The sequence below is a fragment of the Monodelphis domestica genome, chromosome 7 (genome assembly GCF_027887165.1).
Source record: "Monodelphis domestica isolate mMonDom1 chromosome 7, mMonDom1.pri, whole genome shotgun sequence".
Classification (NCBI taxonomy): domain Eukaryota; kingdom Metazoa; phylum Chordata; class Mammalia; order Didelphimorphia; family Didelphidae; genus Monodelphis; species Monodelphis domestica.
In genome coordinates, this window is record NC_077233.1 from 26,635,955 (window position 1) to 26,658,441 (window position 22,487).

General features: G+C 44.5%; 1 protein-coding gene across 1 annotated transcript in view; it reads right to left on the reverse strand.

Annotated features, from left to right (window-relative positions):
• Positions 1 to 14,405, reverse strand: part of ADAMTS9 (ADAM metallopeptidase with thrombospondin type 1 motif 9) — a 208,757-nt gene extending 194,352 nt beyond the window's left edge. Inside the window, 3 exon segments of the mRNA XM_056804375.1 lie at positions 3,190 to 3,352; positions 13,228 to 13,643; positions 14,179 to 14,405. Of these exon segments, the coding sequence (XP_056660353.1) occupies positions 3,190 to 3,352; positions 13,228 to 13,643; positions 14,179 to 14,293 (694 nt within the window). The 5' untranslated portion in view covers positions 14,294 to 14,405.
• Positions 14,406 to 22,487: the final 8,082 nt, after the last annotated feature.

Genomic DNA, 22,487 nt, shown 5'->3' on the forward strand with positions numbered 1-22,487 from the left:
AATTAATTCCACCTTAGAGATGCTTCTGAATCCCCATTGATTGGCATGGCCCAATTGATAGAATTTAAAGTCACAAAGGATTAGATTTTTACAATGGTCAACGACCATTGCCCAGAGCCTACCACCACCAACACAACTACACCAAAAGAGAGCAGGTCACTTTTTCCAATGCTATCAGTCTCAGAGGAGTATCACTGAGCGGACTAGTTCAACAAGAGAGAAGAAAGGTTCACATGAACTCAACGGACTTTGAACACATGGATTTCGTGGGTAAACTGAGGCTTCCCTCATATAAAACCACCCCAAAGTCCTTCCACGCTTGATGTGTTTAAATACTTTGTCAAAGGATGCAGGAACTGCTGGACACTGGGAGGTCAAGAAGCAAAGGCCTACTCGCTGCGGCCACCCAGACGAAGGCTCAACACACTGAGTGAGCTTTGCTTTAAAACAGCAGAAGCTTTAGGTGCAGGACAAAACACTTTTTGTCCCAGGAAAGGAGGAGGACAAATACTTTTGGGTCCCTGCCACCAAGCGCAGGAAAATCTAAGCAAACGCAATTGTCCCCCCAGGCATGTCTAATTTAGTCACAGCGGCACACACAAAGCACAAGAAATCACAGGAGATGGGAAAACCCCACAAGGCAACAGCACTGACTGGATTAGCGGGTAACCTGCGGGCAGGCAGGAGTTTATAAAATGGGACTTGATGAAAGAAGAGATCATTTTCAGACATTTTAGGATATTCTGTGGCTTTTAGATTTGTTGGGGTATCAGAGGGGGCAAAGCAGTTTGAGAAGAAAATAAGGGAAATGGGGAGGTGGTGTAATAGCATGGGAAGGGAGCCTGATTGAGTCTAGTGATCATAGACAGAGAACCAGAAGAGACCCCATAGGCTATCTTTTGCATGAATTTTTAAACCCTTACCTTCTGTCTTAGTATCAGTGCAAAGACAGGAGAGTGGCAAGGGTTAGGCAAGCAGGGTTAAGTGACTTGCCCAAGGTCATACAACTAGGAAGTATCTGAGATCAAATTTGAACCCAAGTCCTTCCCCAATCCAGGTCTGCTGCTCTATCCACTATGCTATCTAGCTGCCCCCATTGCAGGAACTCTTAACCTTCTTTATGTCCTGGACCCCTCTGGCAGTGGCCCAGTGAGGCTCATGAACCCCTTCCCAGAAAAATGTTTTAAAATGCATAAAATAAAATAAATTCGATTACAATGGAAACAAATTATGTTAAAATACATGAAACAAAATATTTTTCTTTACCAACCCACAAGGTCCTGGAACCCAAGTTCAGAAACCCTGATTTATTCCAATTTACTCATTAAGACAGACTAGAAAACTGAAGACCAGAGAATCCTTAAGGGGCCTTGATCAGGATTTGAACCCAGGTCTTCTGATTATATCTAGTATTCCTTCTAATATACCATACTGCTCTTGACCTGGGTTCAAATTCTAGCCCTGTCAGTTATTACCATACAATCTAAGCCTTTGTTAGGAGATCAAGTTCCTCTTGAGTGGATATTATTTAATTTATTGCATTTCTATCACTTAATACTCACAAAATGCTTATTGCCTGTGCAATGGACAGTGCCTTAGATGGACAAACTACTTTACCTCCCTGGGACTCAGTTTCCTCATTTATAAAATGAGATGGCCTCTGAGACCCCCTCTAGTTCTTGACCCAGGAGCTTGGTGCTTCTCTGCTCCTCTATTCTCCTCTGTAACAAAGGAGATGGTCTTCCAACTTCAATTCCACACATATCTCTACAATCATATTTGGGCAGTGGGAAGCCCAAGGATCTTCTGTAATGAATTAAGGGAGATGCGAATAGACTTTATCGTCAAAAACAGAGACCATTTAAATCAGGGGTTCTTAACCTTCTTTGTGTCAGGGATCCTTTGGCAGTCTTTGCAAATCTATGGTCCTCTTCTCAGAATAATGGTTAAAGATCTGAGGCAAATGCTTAGTAAAGGTAAGGATGCCATTTTTTTTCTCATCCAAATTCATAGAGCCCCCTCAAATCTGGTGGTGGATCCTCACCACCCCCCAATAAGACTACTCTTTAAGAGAATCAACTATAGGGACAGCCCAGTGGCTCAGTAAATAGAGTAAGAGGACTGGAGATGGGAGGTCCTGAGTGGAAATCTAGCCTCAGACACTTCCTAGCTGTGTGACCTTGGGCAAGTCACTTAACCCCAACTGCCTCACCTTTATTGCTCTTCCACCATGGAACAGATACTTAGTGTGGATTCTAAGACAGAAGGTAAGGGTTAAAAAAAGAGAGAGAGAGCATCTAACTCTTTTTTTCCTTTGTATCCTAAATATTTAGCACGTGCCTGCCACTTAATTGGTACTTTAAGATTTTTTTGTTGACTGTTGCCTGACAGTTTCAGAACCCAAAGATTTAAATATTTACAAATGTAAAGAAAAGCTCCTCAAAGGTTAGGATCCACCATGTAGAAGAGCAAAAGAGAAATGAAGGCTTGGCATAGAATTACAGGTTAAGGAACACAGTGCTAAGACAAGAGCCATCAGACTCTGAACTCGGGAAAGGTGGGGAAGCCTTTATACCACAGCCACCAAAGTGGGAGAGAAACCATCCAGGACTTAGCAGGCAATGGAGAAACAAAGATCTGATTCCCAGCCAAATACGCAATCTATAGGCTCACTCGCAATCGTACTTCCACAAACAAAACATGAAACGCACACCGATATGAAGAAGACGTGTACAACCTGAAGGGCTTGAGGAGGATCTCAGAAGCGAGAGTCTGGGTGCTGATGGACAGGGGTTCCATTTTCATGGCTGACAGCATCATAATTAGAAATGCATGAACATGTGAAAGATCTGGGACTTCTTCAGGCTCTGGGAACGTGCAAATATGCAGGACCACTGAGGCAAGGCTGCTAGCCATCTATTATTTACAAGATAAATCCTAGGGTGTTGCTCCAGGACCTTAGAGGTTAAGTGACTGGCCCCAGGTCACAGAACTAATAAGGGCCAGAGTTCTGCCTTACTCCAGCTATTCCTGAACTATAAACCTGGCTGCCTCTGGGAAAAAGAAAATCACCAGGAGAAATCAAAGGAATGTGGCCTACAGCAGGAGGACCTGGCTTCAAAGGCCAAAGATGCATTTTGTGGGGATTAGCAACATCAGCAGAGCCACAGCCTACAGCTCTGAAGTTACCTTTAGTATCACAGGTATGTCTTCTGGTGAACGAGTCTTGGCCAGGAGCACTTCGCCGATAAACGACGTGGGGCTTGTTGTGTTCATCCTCATATTCTTGGCCATCCATGAGGAGCAGTGGTTCTATAAAGTAGTCCCCGTCGTGAGACCGGAATGTGCCCAGCTAAGAATGAACAGAGAAAGAAATGTTTGATTGCACCCAAGTCCACAGCCCCGGAAGAGCCAAGAATACTCATCAAGAAGCCTGTGTCATGTTGGGAGGAGGGAGAGGTGGGAGAAAGGGACAGAATATAAAACGCAAAATGTCAGAAAATGAATATTAAAAATTGTGTCGACGTAATCTGGAAAAAGAAAAAGGAATGATGCCATCTTTGAATGCGAGCTCATCCTACATTTACTTATAGGAATTGACATGGATTCAAAACAAGAAATTAAAACGTTTATTTAATTTAGAGCCATGCTTCAAGCAAAGGTGGGCTAACCATATGCCAGGTATGGTTTAGTGCCAAGTTTTTCATATATGGGTGGGTCTGAATGTCTGTTCAGGTCATTCCAACTCAAGTTCTGTGATTCTCAATTTCTCATGACAATGCTACCTGCTAACCTCAGAACTCTCTAATTCCAACACATCAGTGTGGTCTGAGTTCAAATCCCAGCTCTACTGGTTACTAATCTTTGTGCCTTTAGGTGAATCACTTATGCTTTCAGGGCTATTTTTTTCCCCCACTATTAAATAATGGGGTAGAACTAGGCAATCTTAAAGTCACCACCTAGTTCAAAATACAAGAAGTACAACCTAATTCCATTCTAATTCCATAAGATATATCCCCAAACATCTTTCTTCCTTCCTTCCTTCCTTCCTTCCTTCCTTCCTTCCTTCCTTCCTTCCTTCCTTCCTTCCTTCCTTCCTTCCTTCCTTCCTTCCTTCCTTCCTTCCTTCCTTCCTTCCTTCCTTCCTTCCTTCTGTTCATCTTTTCTTTCTTTCCTTCCTTCCTCTTTCTTTCCTTTCTTCCTTCCTTTCTTTTTTCTTCCTTCCTTTCTTTTTTCTTCCTTCCTTTCTTCCTTTCTTCCTTCCTTCCTTCCTTCCTTCCTTCCTTCCTTCCTTCCTTCCTTCCTTCCTTTCTTTCTTTCTTTCTTTCTTTCTTTCTTTCTTTCTTTCTTTCTTTCTTTCTTTCTTTCTTTCTTTCTTTCTTTCTTTCTTTCTTTCTTTTCTTTCTTTCTTTCTTTCTTTCTTTCTTTCTCTTTTTACTTCTTTCCTTCCTTCCTTTTATTCTTTCTTTCTCCATAGCATTTGAAAAAATTAATAGAGTTTATTCATGAGTGTCCCAGCCCCTCCCAGCCCTCCCTCATCACAGAAGGTATTCTCAGGCATATTTATACACCTTTCAGTTCACAATCTGGAGATAACATTCACAATTTGTTCTTCCAGTATCAATTCTGTAGCTGTATATGATGTGCTCTTGGTTCTACTATTTCATTGTTGATTACCACATGCGCGCGCACACACCCCTTGAAGCTCAGCTCTATGTGGAGCTATTAGTCATCAAGTATTTTCCAACCCCAAAACAGTAGATACAGGGAATCTTGTGTCCCAGGGGTCAGAAACAAGATAGCGAAAGGCAGGTCCACTGCTCTTTTACTGTTGTGGTTAACCCTGGGAACTGATCCCACTATTTTGGAAAACTCTGGAATTATTCATAAAAGTGACAGAACTCTTCCTCATAGCCTTTGAACTTCCTACTAGGATTATACCTCATGGAGGTGATTGAGAGCAACAAAAGCACCATCTGCACGAAAAACAGTCCTAGCATCTCTCGAAGTAATACCAAAAGAGTTTGGAAGCAAATTGTATGCCAAGCCATTAAGGAATGGTTGGACCAATTGTGGCACACGAGTGTAATGGAATATAGAGATGCCCAGTTGCTAGTGGTGCAGTGGTTAGAGCAGAAGTGCTGGATTCTAATCTAGCCTCAGACACTTACCAGCTGTGCAACTCTGGGCAACATCTTTTCCTCAGTTTCCTCAACTGTAAAATGGTATAATAATAGCACCTATCTTGCTTAATTGTTTTGAGGTTCAAATGCAATAACATTTGTAAAAATGCATAATACAGTGCCAGGTACATAACAGATACTGTATAAATGCGATTCCCATTATATCTATCTATCTGTCTGTCTATCTATCTATCACACAACTTTCCTTAAAGAACAAACAATCACAAACAATTTTTTAGAACAAACCACCCCCCCCTAAACTACCCATATCTGTTTTGCCATCCCCTATTTTTAAAAATTCTTCCCTTCTTGGGGGCAGTTAGGTGGCTTGGTGGATTGAGAGCCAGGCCCAGAAACAGGAGATCCTGGGTTCAAATCTGGCCTTAGACACTTCCTAGCTGTGTGACCCTGGGCAAATCACTTAACCCCCATTGCCTAGCCTTTACCACTATTCTTCCTTGGAACCAGTACATGGAAGGTAAGAATTTTAAAAACCAACAACTCTTCCCTTCTGTCTTAGAATCAATACTAAGTATCAGTTCTAAGATAGGAAAAAACTAAGAGAAACCAAGAAACCTAACTACCCCATGTTATCCCCTACTGCCAATGTTCTATGCTTGGGTTTTATGGACTCCCAATTTAGAAGGGAGGGAAATCTGTGACCTTAAATAGAAAATATATCTTTACTTTTCAATACACTTTGATGGAAATTTAGCATTTTCCTCAACTGTCAATATTGAAAAAATTATCTGAGATGTCTGTAGACTCTACCAGTCTACCAAAGGGTCTGTAACCCAAAGAACCCCCCATACTATTAGAGTGTAAGCTCCTCAAGAGCAGGCACTGCCTTCATTTTGCATGTTTAGTATCAGTGCTTACTTAGTACAGTGCCCATCATAAAATAAGTACCCAGTACATGCTTTCATTCATTTATTAATTCACTCATTCATTCACTCACAATTTGGTAGACACTTACTGGATAAGAATCAAAAGATCTAGATTTAAATCCTGGCTCTCCTAGTTAACAGTTTTGTTTTGTTTTTTAACTTGGAACAAAGTTTGATCAAATGAAGAGTGTATTTAGAGTCAAAGGACTCGGGTTCAAATCCTACTTCAGCCAGTTGATCTTAGGGATAAGATTCCTCAGTTGTTAAAGAAAAGAGGGCAGGCTTCTTCAGTCCTTTCTATATCAAAATCCCAGGTGAACATTCTCCCCTACTCAATATATGGCTTCAAAGATATAAATGAGGACAACTTAAAACAGCAAAAACTAAAAATTAGATCAAATGACAAAAATTTGACATTTAGATTGTGATTTTTAAAAAACTCTTACTTTCTGTTTTAGTAACAACTCTAAGACAAAGGACAAAGTCTAGGCAAAATAGGGTTACGTGATTTGTCCATGGACTAGGCAAATAGGGTTAAAGTGAATTGTCTGGGGTCATACAGCTAGGAAGTGTCTGAAGCCAGATTTGAATGCAGATCCTCTGGATTCTAGACCTGGTGTTCTATCCACTGTGCTATCTAGCTGCCCTCTTAAATTGTGTTTTAAGATTTGTAGGATGCTCTATATCCATTTGGACATCTAAGCCTCCTAACAATCCTGTAAGGCTGTTATCACTGTTATTATTATCACCAATTTACACATGGAGAAACTGAGACACACAGGTAGGAAACATAAGATCTGGGATTTGAAACCAGGCTATCTAGAACTGGTATAGACTGCTTAAATTTTCTTTTCTTTTCTTCCCTGTGCTCCCTCTTCCATGCAACAGGAGTCAAGTAACTTGCCCAGGGTCACACAGCCAGTAGTATCTGAGAACAAATTAGGACCAGGTTCTCTTGTCTCTAGGTGTGACTCTCTCCCCACTAAGCTCTTCCAATACTGCTAAATTTCCACTGTGAACATTTACAACTCAGAAAAGGGTAAATTCTATAAATCAGGGTTCAATTCGTTTCTTTTTCTCATTGTCTAGCTTTAAGAAAGTGATGGTGCAAATGTTAATGCATATCCAATTTTAAAAGTATATTATAATCACATTTGGGGGGGAAGAGAGTTGGTTGTTAAACATTTATCAGTATAGTGCTACATTGCAATATTGTTTCTAATGTAGTAAAGTTAGGAAACATCTTTTTTTCCTTTTAAAAATCGTTAATTGCAGGAGGCAGCTGGGTAGCTCAGTGGATTGAGAACCAGGCCTAGAGACAGGAGGTCCTAGGTTCAAATCTGGCCTCAGACACTTCCTAGCTGTGTGACCCTGGGCAAGTCACTTGACCCCCATTGCCTAGCCCTTACCACTCTTCTGCCTTGGAGCCAATATACAGTATTGACTCCAATCATCAATTGCTGAAGCACAAGGGTGACCACTTTCCTTAGTAATTGCTCTTTTCTCCTGTTTTGCTTTTAGAAAGGCAGGAAGTGTACTGGGGAGAGGGTGGGGGATGGAGAGAAGGGTTTACTGTGAGATTTATGCTGTTTCAAAATAGAATAGAGAAGAGAAAGTAGGGAGGAGAAGAAAAGGAGGGAAAGAGATTTTTTAGGGTCACTACATTTGGGATTCTGAGAAAGAAATTTCATCTTAAAGGAGGAAATAGAGCAGTATCCACACATCCAGCTCAAAATACAATTCTCTTCTCCCACTCTGCTGTGTGGATCAGGGATAGCCACCATCTCTCTGAGCCTCAGGTTCCTTATCTCTAAAAATGAGGGGCCAGACTATGTGCTTCCAAGTCTTTACCCATTTACAACATTTATATTGAGGTTTAAGGTTTGCAAAGCACTTTTCATGTTATCTGGCTTGGGCTTTACAACAACCTTGGCACAGTTACTATTACTCTCTAGTTTACTGATGGGAGAACAGACTCAAAGTAAAATGACTTGCCCAGGACCACACATTTAGTAAGTATGAGGCAAGATTTAAACTCAAGACCTCCTGACAATATTTATTCACTAATGATAACTACATGACAGCCCATATCATACTGTTTTACAAGGTAGATTATGTTCCTTTTTAAATATTATTGTAGGCTTACTTTTTCCATTGATGGGGGCAGTGGGGAGACAGTGCAAAGAAGGAGAGAGACAGGGAGGGAACTAGCAGGAGGTAGGCACCAGGGAAAATTTATCCTTGTCTTACGCCAGGAGTTATGTGATGAAATGCACATATACCCTTCCATGGTGATCCACACACCTGTCATTATCTCTACATCTCCATCAGGCCATCAAGGCCCGTTTCAATTCATGAAGTGACAGTTCCTAGGGAAGAGGGCAGGCTAGGCAAGGATGGGCTTGTGGCAACTCCATAAATCAACAAACACTGATTAGACCCACTCCTTCACAATACACTGAGTACAGGGAAGATGAAATATCACTAACATGAGATTTCTGGCTTTAAATTTGAAGAGCTTGGGACATTAACAGCAGGATTTCTGATCCATTTCATTCCCCCCCCCCACCTTGTCCTCTACTTCCAATTATAGTAACCCAGACTGACAACAGGAAGGGTCCTTAAAGCTAATCTAGTGTAATCCCTTCATTTAGCAAATGAAGAAACTGAGGCCAAAGAGGACTAAGTAATTTGGCTAAGGTCCCCAAAGTTATTAAGAAGCAGAGTTAGGAGAAATAAAAACAAAAGAAGTAGAGTTAAGAGTCTGAAGTACCCAACATTCAAGGCCCTTATTATGCTTCTGATATTTTCTAGCTGTGTGATCTTGGGCAAATAAGTTAATGTTTCTGGTCTTTAAAAGGTGTAAAATTATTTTTACATACATGCATCACAAACAGAGAGACCGGTACTGAAATTATTATGATGTCCATCTTACAGATAATGAAAAAATAGGAATTCATATGATTTGCATATGGTCACAGATAGCTAATACCAGAGGTAGAGTCTGCACTCAGTTCTTCCTGACTACATCTAAGTCCTTCCATTGGGCCAAGTTTCCTAGGGAGATGGCTATTTTTTTCTTTCTACCACTCTAGTATTTTTTTCTTCTACAGCATTTTGGTGGCTCACAGAATGTCATATTTATATCAGGAAGGATCCTAAAAGATAATCTAATCCCGTGATGGTGAACCTATGGCACATGTGCCAGAGCCCTCTATGTGAGTACCTGCATTGTTGCCCCAGCACAGAGTTCACCAGAGTTTGTTACTAGAAAGCCAGAGGAACTTGAGGCAGGGCCGCTCTTCTCCCTGCTCTCAACAGACACCTGAGGAGATTTCTCATATCACCCGCCCCTCTACTAAGGGATTCACCATCACTGACCTAGTCTAACCCTCCCATTTTTCAGATAAGGGAAATGAGCCTGAGAGATATTAGTGTCTTAGTATGATCAATATCAAAGCCTCAACATGGGCAGTATAGCTAGCAGTCTTTCCTCTGCATCATTTAGAGGAAGAGAAAGTTATAGAATGACGGATTTCTACACTGCAAGGGATCTTAGAGGCCATCTAGTCTGACTCGTCATCTTATATATGAGGAAGATGAGAAGTGGGGGGCTTAAAAAACAATCATTCCAGTTATAAGTGAAGAGGGTTGTGGAATGTGGAATCAAAAGGAAATAAATTCAAAATCTGTATGCCTGGGGGCAGCTAGATAGCTCAGTGGATAGAGTGCCAGGCCTAGAGTCAGGAAGACCTGTGTCCAAATTTGGCCTGATACATTCCTAGATGTGCCACCCTGGGCAAAAGTCACATATCACCATTTGTCTAGCCCTTGTCCTTCTGTCTTAAGAGTTATTACTAAGACAGGGTAAAAAGATAAAAAACAAACAAATAAACATACATGCCTGCCTGCCACTTCCTATGCAAGTGATCCTGGAGAAGTCACTTTACTTCCCTTGGAATCAGTTTCACATCTGACAATAAAGGAGCTGGGCTTGGTGACCTCCAAAATCCTTTCCAGCTTTATCTGCAGGATCCTATGACTGCTAGACTGCTCACATCACCAAAGAACAAAGGCCAAACAGCTTTATTAGTGGCACCTAAAGGTAGGCTTCTACTATTGTTCTAGGCCTTCTCCTTTTATCAGTGGGTCAAGAAATTGCTGCCACTGTAGTCTATCACTTATCTTAGGATCAGAAACTGAGATGTGCTGGGGGCAGGGCTGTCTCCAGCTTTAACTTACTGATCATTTATTAAACACAGACCTTTGTTTCTGTGGAGGTTTAGGGTCATCAAAGCAACTTTGAAATCTTGCAGAGGCAATCTGAGCCCAGAGCATCGTCCATCTTCACTTTCTGTCCCAGAAACCCAACTTGATAAGCAAATTCCATAGGTTGTTTACAGTGGGAAGAACAAGCATGTACCAAAGCCTTCAATGTGCCAAGCATGGTGGGACCCAAAGAATGACAGTAACTGTCCCATCCCTCAGGACCCTTAACCCTCTGGGATCACGATTTATACCTAACATATTTACTTCTACTGAGTCACTAACAGTTTGTTCGATGCTCAAAATGTGCCTGGAAAATCTTCAAAAAGGGTTTTTTGTTTGTTTTGTCTTAACTCTTACCTTACATCTTGGAATCAATACTGTGCATTGGTTCCAAGGTAGAAGAGCTGTAAGGGCTAGGCAATGAGGGTTAAGTGACTTGCCAAGGGTCACACAAGTAGGTAGTCTGAGGTAAAATTTGAACCCAGGACCTCCCCATTTCTTGGCCTGGCTTTCAACCACTGAGATACCCAGCTGCCTCCCAAAAGGTTTTGAGCTTACAAGTTAAATATGATAAAACAGGGGCTTCTTGGGAAGAGGGCACCCTGGCCCCTTTTCTCCTATGAATCCTGTCACTAATCCCAGCACATATAGCACACACATTAGGCACTGAATAGCGGGTGCATTTAATTGAATAGAGAAGATGAACAACTAAGGACCAAATGATTCCCTCCATCAATGATCCCTGTCCCCCATCAGGAGACATAAAACCCTCTACCAGATACTAGGGGAGCTAGACCATTCTTAAGTCTCTTAAAGGCTTCCTGGGGATCCATGTGGGCGGGAGGAGGGGAGGGTGTTTACATTTTTGGTGTTCAGACCTTCAGTTCACTCCCCCAGAGTTCTGGGATCCAGGTACAACCCCAGATGAGGCTTCCAGGGGGGTCTGGAAAAATTCAGACCACTGCCTAGCCTCGACTTCCCAACTTCTCCCCACAGCATCCTCTCCCAAGGCACCACCAACAGAGGCTGATCTTTTGCCCTCCAGCTGGGGGCGGGATGATTCACCGCACCCCCTTCAGCGCCCAACTCCCGTCTCCGCCCACCCAAACACAATCACAACAACTCCAGGCGTCTGCTGCTGCTGCTGCTGCTGCAGGCGTTTGCTCTTCGGCTTAGGAAAGGGGACCAGGAGGTCCTGGGGCAACGAAGAGCCAACCCTGCCCCAAACTCTCAAACACACACCCCCCCATGCTGCCCAGAGCTGGATACCTGGGTGAGTCTCCAGCCCGGGAAGGAGGGATTGAGTACTTGCGGGGCAGAGGTAAGTAGAAGGGACCCCTCCTGGAGAAAAAAGAAGGGGAGGAGAGGAGGAGGGCGAGGAAGGTGCTCTAGGTTGGCAGAACTGTCCCCTGGGAGAATGTCTGAGACCCTAACCTAACCCAACGTGTAACACGATAGCAGAACGCCACCCAGAAAACTTTCTGCGTCACTAAGTGCGCTGACCTGGGATGTGGAGACTATCCCTCCCTGCATCATCCCGAAATCTGTTAGGCGCATTCTGAGTGGACAGTAGTACCCCCTCACCGCACCCTCCCCCACTCCCAACAAATTTATACACCGCAGCCTGCAGGTCGGGGGGCAGAGTACCCCAGCAAATGCGCAGCTGCCTCCTGCCCAGGGAGCCGGCGGTCCTTTCCTCCTCCCCAAATGAAACCTGAGACTCCAGCTCCCCCTCCTGGCCCGGCTTCCCTCCGCCCCCCCTCCCACCCCCACCCCGTCTCCAGCGGGTGTCCAGTCTCCTGAAGGAACTCGGGGAAACCGCGCCCCCCAGCCCTCCCCCACGGGAGGGCCACTCTTCCCAGAGTCCCGCAGATAGAGTGCAGGGTGCCTCCTGGCAGACTGCGGAGGCTGTCCCAAAGCCTCCACCTTAATTAAACGCGTCCGGAACGGGCTCCTCCCCCCGGGCCCCGGGCAAGCCCCTTCCCGCCCCGCCCCTTCTCTTACGCCTAGGGTCCCTCCCCGCCCAGAACCCATCAATCCTCCTCCGGTTCCTTGAGCGACGGTCGGTCACGTCGTCAGTCCGACTAATCTAAAAAGAACTGAGTCCCTTCCTGAGAGGAAAGAACGCACTAACGACCCCTCTTGTCCCCCTCCCCCCTTCCCCTGCTGGCCCAAGAAGCTCCCACTCCCAGCCAACTTGAAATCGAACTCTCAGCCTCCTTCCCAGCCTGAGACGATGCCTGACCACCAATAAAGCCACGGGTCCCGCCCCTTCTCTCAATTTCTCCCTCTGGTAATAACCACCCAAACAATTCCACATGGATTTCGCTTTACTGGATGCTCCCAGGCAGAAGTGCAAAGCTGAGTAGAAGTCAGTTGGGCTGTATCTCTTTAAGTTTAAGCGACTTCGGAGCAGATCTGGAGTCTAAGTGCTAAGTGCTCCTTGAGGGCAGGGGTTCCCTGTGGTCATAGCTGTTATTCCTCAGTTTCTCTCTGTCCCCCTGAATCTGTGAGATGATCTCCAATTCATCCTGCCTCGTTTGTACATAGCTGTTTGTATGTTGGCTCCCCCATTAGACGGTAAAGTTCCTCAGAGCAGGGATTGTCTTTTGTCTTTGTATCCCCAGGGCACCTAGCACATAGAAGGCCCTTAACAAGCACTGGCTGACTCGCACGTAGTAGGCTCAATATGTTGTTGTGACTAAGTTATCAGAGTGCCTAGTGATGGGTCAAGAAACGGCTGCCTGTCCAGAAGTTGTAAAGGCTTCTCCCTCCCCCTCCGCCCCCCCCAAGCACCCAGACCCAAGGGGTTGCAAAGATCAGAGGGCAATTAAGATGTCAGTAAAGGAGGAGGAGGGAGGCCGGGAGAGAAGGAAGGGAGCACTTACCATTCCTGAACAGAGACTTATTACAGCCGTGTGCTCGGACTTGGTATTGACATGTCCTCTATAGAAACAGTGCTTGAGCTCAGTGTCCTCTTCGGCATAAAACTTTGTTTGGTTAACCCCAGGTTCCCCGAGGAGGGTGACAGTGAAAAGTGGGGCGATAAATCCGGCATGGGCTGTGAGATTAAATAAAAACTGTTGCCCAAAGGCGGAGAGTCGATAGTGCGCCTGGGAAGAGGAGGAGGAGGAGGAGGAGGCGGCGGAGGAGGTGGAGGCTGCGGCGGGCCAGGGGTCAGTGTCAGAATTAATGCTCCGTCGTCTTCTTTTGAAGTGCATGTTCGTGGGAAAAGCTTCTCCGAGGGCATTTACTCGGGTGGGAGACACGATCTCATATTCACTCAGACTCTCCAACAGTTTAACTGCAAAGCAAAGCGGACAAATGCACAATTCAGGTTTCCTCCGAGCTTGATTAAAGGGAGGGCGGGAGGGAAGAAGAAGAAGGGAGGGAAGGGAGATGGGGGGTGGGCAGCCATTCCCCCAGCTTATCTCTGTTATCGAGTTCTTTCTGCCTGTCAAAATTGGCCCCGCCGCCCTCCACCTTCCTCCGGAGGGCCCCGGAGCTGCTAGGTAGCTTTGGGGTGGGAGGTGGGGAGGGAGATCAGGTTAAAGTCTGGCCCAGACGGGATTGGGGGCGGGGGGAGAGACGGCTTGTGCGGGAGAATTAGAAAGCCGGCTCCAAAGTGTCATTCACTAGCCATTGGCTGCAAAATACAAAAGGCGAGTTACAGATCCAGCGGCCCGGGAGGGGGAGGCTTCTTTCGAGGAAAAAGACGGCCCCGCAGGTCAGGCTGCCGTATGGGAATCCCAGCCCGCCGGGCACTGGGAGACTTGGGGGATGGGGGGTCCGGGAGGCCAGGGGCGAGTTCGGACACATGGGTGACGGGTACTCATTACCTTGTCGCGGGTGCAGTTTCGTTTTCGAGAGCGCTGCCGCCTGCAGGGTCATCTCCAAGAGATCCCACACGGGTAACATGAGTAGTAATCCCACTGCCCAGGATACAAACTGCATGGTGCTCTCCCCCACCCCTCCCCCGCGACCCCCACCTCCGCCCTCCTCTTCTCGGCGGCGGCGGCGGAGATCCCCGGGCACGACTCGGCTCCGCCTGCGTGTGAGGGACCCGCTGCTCCGAGAAGGGGCCAGGAGAAGGGACCCGGAGGGAGCGAACGAGCTAGCGAGCAGAGAGAGAGAGAGCAGCCGGCCGCTCTTGGTGCTTCCGGAGGGCTCTTCGGCTTAGGAGGCGCTCCGCGCCGGGGCCGAGGGTCCCGTCGGGGGTGCAGCGAGCGGCCCCGCCTGCGCGGAGAACTGGAGCAGCGGCACGAGCGGCGAGAAGCGGGCGCGCCTCCCCGGCAACACCGGCATAATGGAGCAGCCGCAGCGGCCGGCCGGAGGAGTCCGGGCGCGGGGGCGCACGGCGCTCGCCGGGGCTCTCGGAGCGCACGCCGCTGCCGCCGCAGCCGCCGCAGCCGCAGCCTGGGCGCTTGGAGCCCAGCGAGCCGCGCTGCTGCTGCCGCCGCCGCCGCCGCCGCCGCCGCCGCTGCCGCTGCTGCTGCCGCACGGAGCGGGGGGCGTTGGGGGTGGCCGGCTTGGCCCGCGGGAACACGGCCGCTCAAATAGCCCCGGTGCACGCCTCTTGGAGGAGGGCAGCGGAGCCGAGGGGAGGGGAATGCTAGCTCCGAGGGACCCGCCTCCTTTTGAGACCTTGGCCCTAGCTGCTGGTCAGGACCCCGAGCAGCTGAGCCGAGGCAAGCCGCCGCGCTAGTGCTAGCAAAGTAAGCCCCGAGGAGGCTCCCTTAGGTGGAGGAGGGATCAGAGGCTTGGTCTCGGCTTTCCTTTTTAAGAGAGAAGAGACTCAGAAGAGGGAGAGAAGCGATTGGCTAGTCGCGGCTGTACCCAGCTGCTCCCAAAGTTTGTTCTCTCTGATTTTAACTGGAAGATGGAAGGGGACGAAAGTAACTGACTGTCCAACCCAGCCACACTTAAACACACACACACACACACACACACACACACACACACACACACACACACACACACACACACACGTGGGAAGAAGGAACCTCTTCCCTTTCAATCCCTTTCAACCCCTTTCCACCACCGAGGTTGTGATCAGTGAAAAAGTTTACTGCCTGGACCAAGTTTTAACTCAGTCTTGGAGAGCAGCAGACGATTTTAGGGCAGCGTTGGGGGCCAGCGGAGGCTTTAGCAGAAGGGGTGCTTTGCCACCTTTTCGGCCATTAATTAGGTTTTCGGCCTTTAACTGAAGCAGAGGGGAGATGACAGGACGGGGCCACTTAGAGATGGGGGGGGGGGAGAGGAATGGGGAGAATTGGACCTGAAATCCCCAACCCCCATTTCTCAATTTCATCCTCACTTGTGATTGTAGCCAAAGGCAGATGCCTGAAAGGAATCTTAGCTGTAGATTACACCTCCAGTTTTTAATTTGTAAAGTTTCCCGAAAGCAGAAAAGAAGGGAAGAGGGGGAAAGAAAGAGGTGTGGGGAGAAAGCAAGGGGAAAAAAACCCCGATAACATCAACTGGTATATTGTAGCAAGTCTTCCTTCAACACGGTTACAAACGAGTCCTGGAGTAAAGAGTGTTTTGTTTTATCAGTGAAACTTGACATGATGTATGCCTAAGTAAGAACACTCAGAGTCTTTAAGTAAAACGGCCAGTACACTTATTTTTACTCCACTACTCTGGTTTGGATTCAAGGTGGGCAATATTTAAAATATGCTAGACACTCTGTTTCTTGTGCTTGGGTGAGAGGGAATGTTGCTGAAACCCTGCTATTTCTAAACAGCACAGTTTATACAAGGACATATTTTAGGCTACCTCTTATCTCACTATTCCTGAGGTTTCTTAAGGAAGAAGCTGTTTCCAATAAGAGAGATATGGATTGGGTCTGTGATTTTCCTGCTACCATACCTTCTGGGCCATTGCTGAGGGCACACAAAGGTTAAATTACTCACCTAGAGCTATACAACTAGTCTTTTTCAGAGGCTGGATTGGAATTCAGGTCTTCAAACTTCCAGGCTACCTCTCTAGCCACAATGCCAATATTGCCTTTTTTTTTTAGCTTCTTCACAAGGTAACAGAATGAATAGAACAGATGTAAACTTCATTTGGAAGAAGTGGTTTCATTGCAGTTTGTATGATTAAAAATGCTGTATTAATTAATCCTTATGGAAAATACTAAGGGTTATATGTTGGTAGAGGAAGTTTCCTGATGTTATTGTTCCCTAAACCAAGGAAATCACAAGTTCAGTCTAATATATTTATATAATAAATTCTATACATTAAAAGTTTCTTGAGGTTATTTGAAGGAAATGTATGGGAAGTATTAGACCAATGGCATTATCATCATAGCATTGCAGGACTGCCATGGAAATGTTCTTTCTAGTTCTATAGTTTTGAAACAGTGTGAAAACCACTTTGTACTTTGATAGTAATAATTATAGACACTTAAGGTAATAGATTTAGAGTGGAAGGAGACCTTAGCTACCATCTAGTTCAACCTATTCTTTGCAGATGAGGAGACTGAGATTCAGAAAGCTTGAGAGAGTGGCTTTTTCAGTCATCAGGCAGTCATACAGAGGCAGGATTTGAACCCACTTCTTTGACATCAAAAACACTTTTTTCTTTCTAAAACCACCACTTTCCCCCATGTCAGTTGGTCAGCTTCCATTTATTAAGCACCTTCTATGTTCCAGGCATTGAACTAAGTGTAGGGAAATACCAAGAAAGGAAAAGAGCAAACAGTTCTTGCTCTCAGGGAGCTCACTGTCTAATAGGGGAGATTGAATACAAACAACTATGTACCAAGAAAATATAGATGAGATAAATCCTGGGGAGTCACAAAGTGAAGACCCTAAGATTAAGTAGAACTTGGAAAGGTTCCTTTCCTACCATACTCTATTATCTTCTTATTAGGTATATATACCATTTATATAAAGGTATATAATGAGCCTCAGACACTATCTGTGTGATCCTGGGCAAGTCATTTATCCCTGTTTGCTTCAATTTCCTCACCCGCAAAAAAGAACTAGGGAAGGAAATGACAAGCCACTCCAATATCTTTGCTGAGAAAACTCCCAATGGGGTCATGAAGAGTCAGAAATGACTGAAAAATGACTGAATAATATATAATGAGGGCCAACCTGACTTCAAATCCTCCTGCTTCTGACTCATCCTAACTCTGACCCAGGACCAGTAGCTCACCTCTCAATTCCCCCAGGCAAATCTCTAAGAATATAAATTGCTGAATAGTTACAGGTTGGCAGAGAAAGTTTCCTGAGTCTAGTATTCCCCACATCAATGAAATCACAAGTCCAGCCTAACACACATACATATGTATTTATTTTTATATAGATTGTATATATTAAAAGTTTCCTGGGGCTGTTTGAAGAGAATGAATGAGAAATATTAAGCCAATGACATTATATTATCATTGCAGGATCACCCCATAAATGTTCTTTATTTTTTTTTTTACAACACCCTCCCCACTTGTCTTTAGACAAATGGATTGCAAATAGCTAACAGTTTAAATGCATTAATCAAATCATTATTTAGGACTAAAAGATCGTTTTGAGTATACTTCTGATAGGGGAGGTATCATAGATTTTAAGTAGGAAGGGACATTAGAGGTCATTTGGTCCAACCTCCTAATTTTATAAAAGAGGAAATAGATTCAGGGAAGTTTAGCAATTTGACCAGGCTCATTCATACAAGGCAAGTTTTAAGGATCAAGACTGGAATTCAAACTTACATGCTCTAATCATAGAGCCAGCAGTCTTCCCAGGGCCCCATGGGATCCCCCTTTCTCAATGACCTTTACAGGGCTTGACTTCAAGGAGGATCGCTAGCATATCAAATCTTCCAAATTTTTTCCTTCCTCCCTCTCTCCTTTCCTTCCTTTCTTTTCTTTTTCCTTTTCTTAAACCCTTACATTCTGTCTTAGTCTTTGTTTTGAGACAGAAGAGCAGCAAAGGCTAGGCAATTTGGGGTTAATAAGCAATTTGTCCAGTCACAAAGCTAGGAAATGTCTTAGGTCAAATTTGAACCCAAATCCTTCCAAATCCTGACCTGTGACTCTATCCACTATGCTACCTAGTTGCTCTTCCAGTCATTTCCCCAGTGGATGAAAAGAGGTCTTTGGATAACTAACCTCCCAACCTAAAAATTGTTTTTTGGAGGCAGGGATCTTCAACATTAAAAAAAATCTCACACATGACCCTTCTGCTGTCATTTGGCTTGTAGGATGAACATGGGACAAATGTCTCATATAATCTTTAGGATCTTTAGACAAGGTTAACTATAGAACGGAGCCAATTACCTTCATAATTCATGCCCCACACATAATGGTTTCCAGGAAACTCAGAAATGAAGCTGAAGTGTTTGGATATCTGGGTTTTTGGGTTTTGTCTTTTTCTTTCACTTTTTCCTTGAATTACCAGGATAATAGTCTCAATAGTCCCATTTAGCATGGGATTTTCCCCCCTCTGGGCATTTTTGGGATGAAGGGGTTGGGCAAGGTGTACTGTTTTGTTTGTTGGTGGTCCAGAGTTACCTCTTCTTTGAGTCCTTACTTCCCCTTTGCTCTATGACTGCAAAAGAAACTTCTTTATCAAATTGCCCAAGAATGTTTGATTAGAGATACTATAGGCATATGCATATAGCCAGAATTAGCCAGAATCTGAAATAAAAGATCCAGTTTTGAATAAGTTGTCCCCTTCTAAATGTTTGCTGCAAAGGAGATGCTCCTTTTGTGGTCAACTAAAGCTGATGGATGGTTAGCTGCAGCAAATTGTCCATCAGGGTTACTTCTAGACTTCAACGTTTCTGTGAGCAAAATCCTTTCCCTGGAAGGCAGCCTGAACCAGGTGAGGATTAAACCGAAGAGGAGATAGTGTAGTTAATGAAATTAAGGAGACCTCACCAAAACCATTGTGTGCCAAAATTCAATTCCCAGAGAACTACTGTATGCAAAAAGGGGTGAGCCACCAGTAGCCCTGTTTCCGGGTTTACAGGGGAAATATGGCTCTAGAGAAGAATGAGAACATTGATAGAAACTGGGTGAGGCTAGGAGGGAAAACTAATGCTAATGATTTCCTTCGGAGATGGCAGTTGAGGATTTTTGGAAATGAGTAATCCTGTGCTGATGTGTGGTGGTGGTCAGGGCTGGGTGGAAGTGAGCTGACCAAGAAAGGCCAGTCAGCAGAGTAGGGCTTTATTATCCGGGTCACCCTGGGCAGGCACTAAACCTTTTCTGTCCCTAGATCCTTATTTGCAGGGAAGAAATGGACTGTTCCCATAATTACTCCATAGAGAAATTCTTTGAGATTAAAAAGTATATAAAATAACATGCATAGAAGCTAAATGGTCTGTGACACTTTTATAATGTCCACTGTCATTTGTGTGACAGCTTATCAGAAAGCCACATTCAGAGATGCCACCAAATCGGGGGATTCTGGGATAGCATCTCCAAAGCTCTCTGAGTAGGTAGGTATACTCTTACTCCATATAAAGTATGCTGAGCTAATGATCTCTTTTAGGAGTAGGAGATTGAGAATGGACTTGGGATTTCACTCCGGGAGGGAAATCCTGATGAGGAAACTTCCTGTAATCCAAATCAGCAGCTGTAACTGAAGGCTAGATGGCTACTCAGAAGGCTGAGAGGGGAGAGGGCTTTGCCCAGAGTCCCATAAGCCAGTGTGCATCAGAGAAGGGCCTAGAATTGAGGTCATTCTCGTGGTGAGCCCAGTTCTCTGTCCTTTTGTACCATGGCCTCTCCTGAGTTTTTTAACAAGATATAATTGTTGCTGTCTCATTTTGGATTTCTGCTTGGCCTAGTGAATGTGGTCAGTGATATATTAGTTGTTTCTATTAAAAGCATCTTAGCAAGGATTTCCATCATAAATCCAATCACCCAGGTCTGCAAAGTCTCTCATAAATGTTCCCTTTCTCTCAATCTCCATATCCAACCCCATGCTAAGTTTTGTGGACTGTACCCACACATCTCTTTTCTCCTTAATCCTATTCACAAATGTATCTACCCTAGTTCAGACTCCCCTTCCTCTAGTCTCTCATCTGCAATAAAATGCACTGTCCTCTCAAGTTCAGAGTTCATTTTCTTAAAATGCAGTTCTGGTTCCCCCATCACTCCCTTGCACAGGAAACTTCTATAGCTCCCCATTACCTGCAGGGTAAAATTAAAAAAACAACAACTCAGTCATTTAAAGCCCTTTACTAGCTTACTCCAACTTGAGTCCCCTGACTGATTTTTTGTGTGTATTTAATTTGTTAATAGAATTTATTTCCAGGTATCTCAGCCCTTCCTAGAAGGCACCATCTGGCAAACAGCTATGTATATATAGATTATGTGTTCTGTGTTTCCATTTATCAGTGGAGGGGAACATCCACAAGTTATTCTTTAAATATTAAATCTGTAGCTGGATATAATGTTCTCTTAGTTCTACTCATTTCACTCTTCATTATCTCATGGTGTTCTTTCCAAGGTTTTAAAAAATTAATCTGCTCATCCTTTCTTATGGCTTCCCTGACTGATTTCACATCACTACCCTTTATGCATTCTAGGATTCATCCCAAACAGGGTTATTTGCTGGGCTCTGTGTTTGACATTCTACCTTAGCTCCATATCTCTGGCCAACCTGTCCCCCAAAGGTGGGATGGAGGCCTTCCTTCCTAACCTCAGCATCTTGGACTTCTCAGCTCCCTTTAAGGGTTACCACAGATGCCATGCCCTACAAATGATCTGCCTTGATTTAACCAACTGTTGTCTTCTCCCACAAGCAAATTGTTTATATTTAATTTTGTTTATATAATCGATTGTGTGTATGTTTACTTCTTCTAATAGAATATGAGCCCTTTAAGGGTAAGGAGTATTTTTTCCTACTTTGTATCACTGGCACCCACCTTAGTTCCTAGATATTGTAAACACTTAGTAACTACTTGTAGAATGTGTGAATCTTTGAACATAAATTTCCCATCACCACTTTCTCATATGCAGCTTTCTAGTTGGGGTAAAAGGGGGCAGGGGGATATTGACACTGAATATAGCCTCTCTGGACAGCTGTTTCTTTATCTGTAAAATTAATAGGGTTAGACTAGGTAGCTTCTGATGGTAAATCTATGGCTGGGAGAGGAGCATCCAAGTGCTCTGCACAAATGGACTGCACATCCTCGGTGTCCTTTGTGATTGTTGCCCCCCATCCCAGAACCTCCAAGCCAGGGTCTAGTTTCTCTCAGAGAAAATAACAATTGAACCGGGTTTCCTGCTGGTCCATGAAGGCAAGATTCTGATCTGGCTGCAGAGCTGAAGCCCTAAATGCTATCTGAAGACTGAGGCCACCAGTTCCAATCCCAAACTGTTTTTCAATCTAAATCAAATTGTATATAAATAAAATAAAGATGTATAAATATAAGTTTGTTGTGAAACTAGAAATGTTCATGCGTAGCCCAAACAAATATTGGAGATAGACTAGCATGTGATATGTTGTTAGAACAGATAAACTCTGGGTGAAGAAACTTTCTGCCTCAATGGAGACAAACACTTGTCCTTCAGCTTCCAGTTTTTCATGTCTCTGGCATTAAACCAAGTCTCAAGTGAGAAGCACCACCTTTTGCAAAATACGATATCTTGAAATAAGAGTCTGAGAATTCACTGTTAAACTATTGAAAATAATTTTTTTTAACTTTACCTTCCATATTAGAATCAATTCTATGACTGGTTCTAAGGCAGTAGAGTGGTAAGAACTAGGCAGTGGGGGTTAAGTGACTTGTCCAGGGTCATATAGCTAGGAACTGTCCAAGTCCAGATTTGAAGCTAAGACCTCCCACTCTGGGCCTGGCTCACTATCACTGAACCAGAGACATGATGTTTATTTAATGGCAGACTTGGAGTCCAGAAGATCTGGGTTCAAATCTACCACTAACACTAGCTAAGTAATCAGAGGAATTTATGTAAGCTCCCTGAGTATAAGAAGTATCTTGATTTTCTTTTTATATGTTCAACATTTGATACGATGCTTCAAACACTGTTGTTATTTGGTTGTGTTGGGGTTTTTTTCAGTCATGTCTGATTCTTTGTGACCTCATTTGGGGTTTTCTTATCAAAGATGCTGGAGTGGTTTGTCATTTCCTTCTCCAGCTTGTTTTACAGATGAGGAAACTAAAGCAAACAGTG